The sequence below is a fragment of the Zerene cesonia genome, chromosome 26, assembly GCF_012273895.1.
Source record: "Zerene cesonia ecotype Mississippi chromosome 26, Zerene_cesonia_1.1, whole genome shotgun sequence".
Lineage (NCBI taxonomy): Eukaryota > Metazoa > Arthropoda > Insecta > Lepidoptera > Pieridae > Zerene > Zerene cesonia.
Window position 1 is genome coordinate 4,398,078 of NC_052127.1, and position 7,849 is coordinate 4,405,926.

The following is a 7,849-nucleotide window of genomic DNA, read 5'->3' on the forward strand; positions in this document are numbered from 1 at the left end:
ACAATGCATCTATGTGTAACATTATGTAAGATATAGGTACATTTATCATTAACTCATAAATTCATAATGCCAGTCATGTTTTCAGAAAGTACAACTTTTTTTTATATATACATTATATTATATAACTAATAAATTAATATAACCAATAAAACTGCAATGGTTCATCGTAAAAACGGCTTCTCCTCACATATTTAAATCAATTAGATTTTTACAATATTCCATTGCGTTTTGCGGCGATGTAATCCAGATATTTCCTCTTCAGCTTTATATTTAAGTTCGTTGTCTGTGATAGTAGGAAATCTTTTTTTTTATCTGATTTTGTAAGAAATAAAGTATTGAAGTAAATGTGGTATTTTATTCTCCTTATATCTGTGGTTTTTCAGCTGTAACATTCAGAGTGCATAATTAATTAAATGAAATAACTCTTCAGTTTTAATTTTTGCTCTTCTGCGGTATATTTGTGAGGTTGGTAAGATTATAGTGTAAATTCGTTAATAAACATTTTTCGCCTTCAGCGTTTAGTGTGGTTGCCATTAAACATTTCTTCGTTACTGAAAATAGTAGAATTTTCGACATTCTTATCAATATGGATATGACCTTACATGATATATCAATCGTATGTCTCATATATATAATGATGTCTATATATCCTGCAATTCAGACCCTATTCGGAGACAACTGCCTAGTACTACTTCTATAAATAAAGTAGCTGAAGACACAAAAAGATAATAAGATAGAAGATAAAAATTAATAGGGTATGTCCTTGGTACAAATGTAGCTTTTGAGCGAAAGAAATGAAGTAATGAGTATGATAACGTTATTTAAAGTTTTAATTGAGTGAGTTTATATGTTGTATTAGTTTATATATTTTTATTATAGTAATTCTTAGTATAGGACCTGCGCAAACGTAGGTCTTTTATCCCAGTGGCACAAAATTATCTTAATTCTATAAAAAAAAGTCCACCAAGCAATTGTCACGGCGTCATTTATTATCAGGAAATTGAGGAAAACGTTCAGTGTTAAATGCAGACTATTGGTTGTTTCGAATATTGTTGCGCAGAGTTCTATTTTTTTCGGGGACTCCCCCTATCTTTTATACGATTCTCGAGGTATCGGAATAGGGTATATAGGAATCGTGTACGTTTATCGATGCAATATTGTAAGAGATCTATAGCAACATAAAAAATAACTTCTGTGCAGGCCTTATCATAATTTATTTAATAATTTAAAAATTTCTAGCAAATATCCGTAGATCTGTGAACGCTGTTAAACGTATCTAATAAACACGAATATACATTTGGTAGATAAAATGAACTCTAACGTTTTCGAATTACTAATTAATTATCATTATATGTCCATAAAAACTGTTTAAAACAGATATTGAAAGTGGTTTCTACAGACGGATATGTAGTTATTCTATATAGTAAATTTTTCAACTGGGCGTAGAAGACTAAATCTGAACGTATGAGGATATCAAAAAGCGCCTGAAGGAGCCATCAAGCCGACTTTGAGGCCAGTAATCGTACCCGTTGTTTAAAAAAAGCACATTCTATATAATATTATAGAAGTTTTATTCAAAAGAAGATAATGTATTGGTTAATGTAATAACAACAATTGTTATTGCAACAATAGAAACTAATAGATAACGTTTTAAGCCTAAAACGACTCAACAATGAGCGGATAAACAATAACATTTCATATCGTAGTATTCTCACACATAGATATAATCAATAGATAATACATACACTAGGCTAGCTAAGTCCCACTCGAGTTTCTTAAAGGCCCATTCATGAAACACGGCCTGTCCGCAGAACGGTCGAACCCAGGCGAGATTATACATATGTGTGCGTGAAAGTTCCGTGAGTACACGGCGCCTGCTGCTCACGCACACATTAGTGTCGGCCACGGCCAATGTGTATGAAGTAAATTTAATATTTAGTGTACTGTATAAAATATAGTATAATGATGAATACATACATTCGATAAATATGTTCATTACAACCCAATCATTGCGATAGCGGATAGATAGATCATTGTTAAATACGAGAAGTACTCGCATTATACAGTAATAATATGATACGATCATATTAAATTTTCAGGTTTCCATAACTTTGTCAACCTAAGTATTATATCGATATACATGTTTGATTATAACATTATTTTTATTAAATACAACCAATATCATACAAAATTTTACATAATTCATCCATATTAATGGCCCCGAAACACTTTACATGCAAATAAATATATTTTACATTATAAAACTCATATTATATATTAATTAATATTCAACTATCATATGTAATTCATACCAAAAAATGCACTCTGAATATTATTAAAAGCCACAGTAAATAACGGAGAATAAATATCAATAAATATGTATATAGGTACCTACATATGAAAAAATTATGCATGCATGAGACTTAATAGATGTGTTGACTGTTTCAGCGAAGAGAATATTCCAGAAAAACTGAACAAATCTGATAATTGGGCTGACACATCGTTTGGACGAGAAGTTATGAATGTAAGTATGGATCGTAATGACGACGAAAAAATGTGTGTGAAAAAACGTGAATTTAAAGTGAATAGAAAAAAAATATATAATCAGGTGTGCCTTTGATGTATATTACAGAACTTTATCGTTGTGTCAATATAAAATATAAATATTATTAACAGAATAGATAGATGCTTGTCTTAGCGATGTTGAAACTAGCGTATCGTTGTTTAGCCCTACTCTTATAAGTAAAGCGTATTAATGGATATTATGTATATACACCTTACTTTTCCATCACTCTATAAAAAAAAAAAACCATCCCCATCAAAATCTGTAATCAATGTCTCTAGTACTATCTACGTTATCTCTATCTATTACTTATGAAGACCGTAAAACTTGAACATAAAATCTCTCAGATGTGAAAAATCTCACTCGTTCAGGTGGTAAAACGGCACAACACCAGCTACAAGAAGGCAGTGCAAAGCGATTCGGAGGAGAGCGCGTGCGACAGTGAACTGGACGAGCTGCTAGATGAAGCGCTGGAGAATGAGGGACCCACACCGCCCAAAGTGAACAAGGTGAATGAGGTAACTGGTGGCTCCTGGTTTGATGCCAGTTGGAGAAAATTTTTAGTGTTCGAAGATTGGCTTTAAATTCTGAAAGTTAAGTCTAAATACTATTTACTAACATGCTCTCTGAGGATCGGGTAAATTAAAACTGTTCATTAATAAGATATTGCGGCCTACCAAGAATCTCATAAATACGAAGTTTTCTCGCAAGCATTACCTCATTATGATAGTATGTATATAATAGTAATGATGTGCGCTTAAACATTTTCAATAGTTCAATCTTACAATACTGCTTATAAAACTTAAATCTTTCGTCCTTTCTTTTAAATACATTTCAAGTCTTAGAAATTCCCTGTATATAAACAAATCTTAATATATATAAATAACATGTCACGCTGTTTGTCCGCGATGGACTCCTAAACTACTGAACGGATTTTAATCAAATTTGCACACCATGAGCAGTTTGATCCAACTTAAAAGACAGGATAGTTAGATAACTGACTACCCGGGCGTAGCCGGTAGCGTGCAGCTAGTATCATATATAAAGCCCTACGTAGGCCCTAAGTAAGCCCACGCATACTAGGGCTTACAGCCAGTTAAATTGACCGCAGGGCTGCCTCTCATCATCAAGTTTCGTGTATCAGGACAAGGCGCAGTTCAAGTCGCCGCTCAAGAGTCAGCCGCTGGCCACGCCCGTCAGACTCGACAAGGGCAACGAGCTGGTGCATAGCGTGAGCTTTTATCGGCGAATGCAAGCGGTACGTGGTTTGAATGAGCGAATGAATTAAATTAATGTGGGATTTTTATTGTTTTGTGAATAAGTATGGCGTTATGTGCGAATTTTACGCAAGTGTGTAGTGGCCATAAAAGTATTTAATTTTTAAATATTCGTCATTGTCATAAGGGTATCTTAACCGTCGCTTCTGTGTAACTTACAGAATAATATTCCGGACATACACTTTTATATTTTACAATTACAATCAAGGAAGAGCGATGAAACACAGATCCCTCGAGATATTTCAAAGGCAGTGCGGTAGTTTTAACGTAAGATTTTCCTAATATACCCAATAATAAACAGTCGACAACACCGACCACGCCGCTCCGCACGATCCGGCACACGTCGCCGGAGCGCGAGCCGCCCGCCACGCCGGACGAGCCGACGGTCAACGTGACGACCGTCCGGCAACGTATCAAGGAGCTGCAGAACGAGATTAGCAAACAGCAGACGGTTATATCGCAGGTGATTGGGCTTTTTATTTATTACTAGCATACCCGGCCACGCGTTGCTGTGGCTGAGTAATAATTAAAAATATTAAGATTATAAATTATTGGGATAATTAATCGAAATAAAAACTATCCTATATCTTAAGTTGAAATTACACATAAAATGCCAAATTTCATCAAAATCGGTTGAGTTGGTGAAGAATTCATTGGGAACATATATCATGACACTGGATTTTCATATATTAAGCTTTATTTATTAAGATGTCATCGTTGGCAATGGAACGGGCGGGACGCCTGATGGTAAGTGCTACCAACGTCCCTTAACATTTGTAAAGTCGATTGTTTGAAGTTGATTGACATACCTTACGCCGCTACAAATAGATTGCCGGAAAGAATTGACTGGGAAGAGTAAGAAAAAGGATATAGGCCTCCTGTTTCAAATAATCCGTAATGTTCGTATGGTTTAAAAATTAGTTCTTGCTAGGACCGAGGAATAGTAAAAGGCTCTTCATGCATTGGTCCTTCGAACCGCAATCTATCAACGCACATACAGAAATTGATGTTTTAATAAAATTTAATTGTATTATTATTATTAATAATGTATATTTTTTGTTATTAATCATTATAGTATGTATCATTCTTCTTAATCGATTGGTCCTTCAAGAATCTTAATTCTATCGTTATAATTTTCTATTAAAATTATTAAAATATTTGAAAAACAATTATGCATCTTCCCTCAATAATTATTATCTTCTTTCAACAGGCTAGCCAAGCGCTTAATCTTTGCGCTGCTACCATAGAGTTTAGTGGGTCCACTGAACAAGCCGAGGGTGAAAGACTTCTGCTTTTAGCGAGTAAGTTACAATACCATTTCGTGTATATATCGCTCAAATTTATTTTGTAACAAACGATTTAATATATATGTCTGTCTTAAAGTTACACTTAATACTTTTTTCTACATAGCATTGATTAGTTTTTTTTTTTATTATCAAGACACTGTACAAAGATAGTGTTTGTCTTTGTTTTTCTTATATTGTTAGTTATATGTTTAATGGATTTTTATTTGTTCATAGGTTTAGTTTACCTACCTTAGTACCTTACATATTCAATTTAACCGAAGACATACTTTTTATTTAAACATGTTTGGAACAAACTAATCAAAAAATTATAGAATTTAAATTTCACGTGTATGGAGCAGCAATTATATTTTATTGTGTCTTAAATTGAACTTTTATATACTGTATCGGGAAGACACAGGCTCCTGAAACACAGCGAAAGCTATATTAGGAGTCTGGGTTTCATGTTGTATGTGATATATAATTTGTTCAATAAATAAATGATTTTTATTTCTTTTGTTTTTAACGAATCTTCGGTAGTCGAGTGTTGCTTTCATTATTTTTCTTTTTTTTTCAACTTGTCCACGCGTATATAACTGTATACGAGATCTTGTATACTACACCCCACTCGATTAGTTTAAAAATAATCACACGTTATATAATTTCCAGCGCACCGCCGGCAAGCGTGTTTGCACGAGGTACAGAGGCTGCAAGTGGAAGGGGCGGGGCCGGCGAGCTCGGCGGGCATGGCGTCGCTGACCTTGCGCAACATTAGGGTGCCCTTGCGCAGGGATTACGTGCGACAATTGCATGCGGGTAAACTTCGAATTATTAACAATTTTATGAAATTTTTAAAGAATAGTAAAAATTTGATCACGAGGTGGGGTTCGAACCCACGTCTTTTTCCAAAACCGTAGCAACGCCTTGCCTCTCGGTCATCCGTGATCCCACCTCGGCAATAGAATTTATTATTATCTAAATTTCTATAATACTCGGGTACCTCCAGAAGGAAAGCAACCAGTCTTTTCGAAGGCTTACTTGGGGACACAGATCCAACACGCAGAGGCCCTTTAGAGAGTTTAATATGATGTGGGACGCCGCAGTCTGCCCGAGATTGCACTTTAGAGAGGCAGACCACGGCCGACGTAGGACTATTGCAAGATATGGAAATTTAATAATTAGCCAATGAAATGGAATGCTAAATGGGCTGATTCTGAGAACTATGGGAAACTATGGCACCTGTTTTTCTACTCAATGAAAGTTTTTTTATTTTTTATTATTAAAGTTCTAAACAACTGTAGCCCAGTTATTTATATTGGGAGGAAGTATATGGAAAGGACTACGGAAACCTATGACACCTGCATTTCTACTACATTATTATTATAATGTAACTTTAATTCTCTAATCACAATGACAGATGGCGCGGTCGGCCACCACGCGGTGTGTCTGCTGAAGTGCCGCGACCGGGTGCTGGCGAGCAGCATGCAGCTGACGAAGCCGAATGCGCCGCTACTGTTCCCGGATGAAATTCGCATGGATGGATTGGCGAGTGATTTCAAGGTAAAAATCGCCACTAATGTTATAAAGGAGAAAGTCCGCCTATCTGTCTCTTCTTCGCGGCTAAACGTCTGGATCGATTTGGATGAAATTTCGTAGCGTGATAGCTTGAGACCTGAGAAAGAATGTAGGATAGGTTGGCGGGAATCCCCCGGGAACAGGAGCAGAGGTTTTGAGGTTTTAGTAGTGGTAACATAAAATGTATGGAAAAATTATAACTACGTATTAAGCATTTGGAATAGGCATTATTAATATAAGTCTACACCGTATATATTAGCTTATAATATAGCTAATAGTCCTTTATTAAAAGCAAGCGGTATGTACCAACACAATGACAATACTATGCTCTTATCCTCGCTTATAGTTTTTGGTTTACGCAATTGCTTGACGCTCGTCTCAGCTCCGCCCAATTATCCCAAGGGATTGTTTAATCGGGATACCATTCAGCTCATACCCTCTTTGTATACCAAATTTCATCGAAATCCGTTCAGTAGTTTCAGTGTGATTGACGGACAAACATCCATACTAACAAACTTTCACATTTATAATATCAGTGTGATTCATTTCAAGCTAGACAAGCGCGTCCAGCCAAACAAATACTCTTTAGGAATTATAATAGAAATATATCTTCATATCCAGAATTCAATTTCTTTTCTTCCTCATTTATGTATAGGGGTTAAATCGGTTCTTATATAATATTTTTATAATAAGTAATATATAGGGGTTTATGTGTAAATGGTTCAAAAAGATGGTAAAATATATTCATTATTGTTTGCAGGTAACAGTTGAAGTGTACTTACTGCAGGCGTCCAAGGAGCTCCTGCCGCATGATGTTAAATATCACATTTCTAATAAAAAGGTAATTTATTAATATTATAGAATAAACCAGTTTGTAGCAAACTCGTAACTCGTACTTTTTTGATATTTTATGCTTTTACAAGAATTCGGGCAGTGCATTCGTAAAGGCTCTAACTATGCGAATGTTCATGGGCGGTAGTGATTGCTAATACCATCAAGCCAGTCTCTACTACAGTACTAGCTCAGTTGTCCGCTATGACATAATGATTATTGACTATTTTCCAATTGGGTAAATATGTTTTTTTCTTACAGGGCAACTCAAAACTCCTGACGCCAAAGTCGAAAGTGTCAGAATTGAAAGCACCGCGCGT

General features: G+C 35.4%; 1 protein-coding gene across 6 annotated transcripts in view; it reads left to right on the top strand.

Moving 5' to 3' along the window:
• LOC119837134 (anillin) overlaps window positions 1–7,849 on the top strand; it is a 54,726-nt gene that overhangs the window by 40,675 nt on the left and 6,202 nt on the right. For 3 of the 6 annotated variants that reach the window (XM_038362646.1, XM_038362650.1, XM_038362651.1), the window contains 4 exons: window positions 2,449–2,524; window positions 2,935–3,081; window positions 3,675–3,821; window positions 4,142–4,303. In XM_038362646.1, coding sequence (XP_038218574.1) covers window positions 2,449–2,524; window positions 2,935–3,081; window positions 3,675–3,821; window positions 4,142–4,303 — 532 coding nt within the window. The remainder of the gene's footprint in view (window positions 1–2,448; window positions 2,525–2,934; window positions 3,082–3,674; window positions 3,822–4,141; window positions 4,304–7,849) is intronic. The other 3 variants (XM_038362648.1, XM_038362647.1, XM_038362649.1) reach the window with 3 other exon arrangements.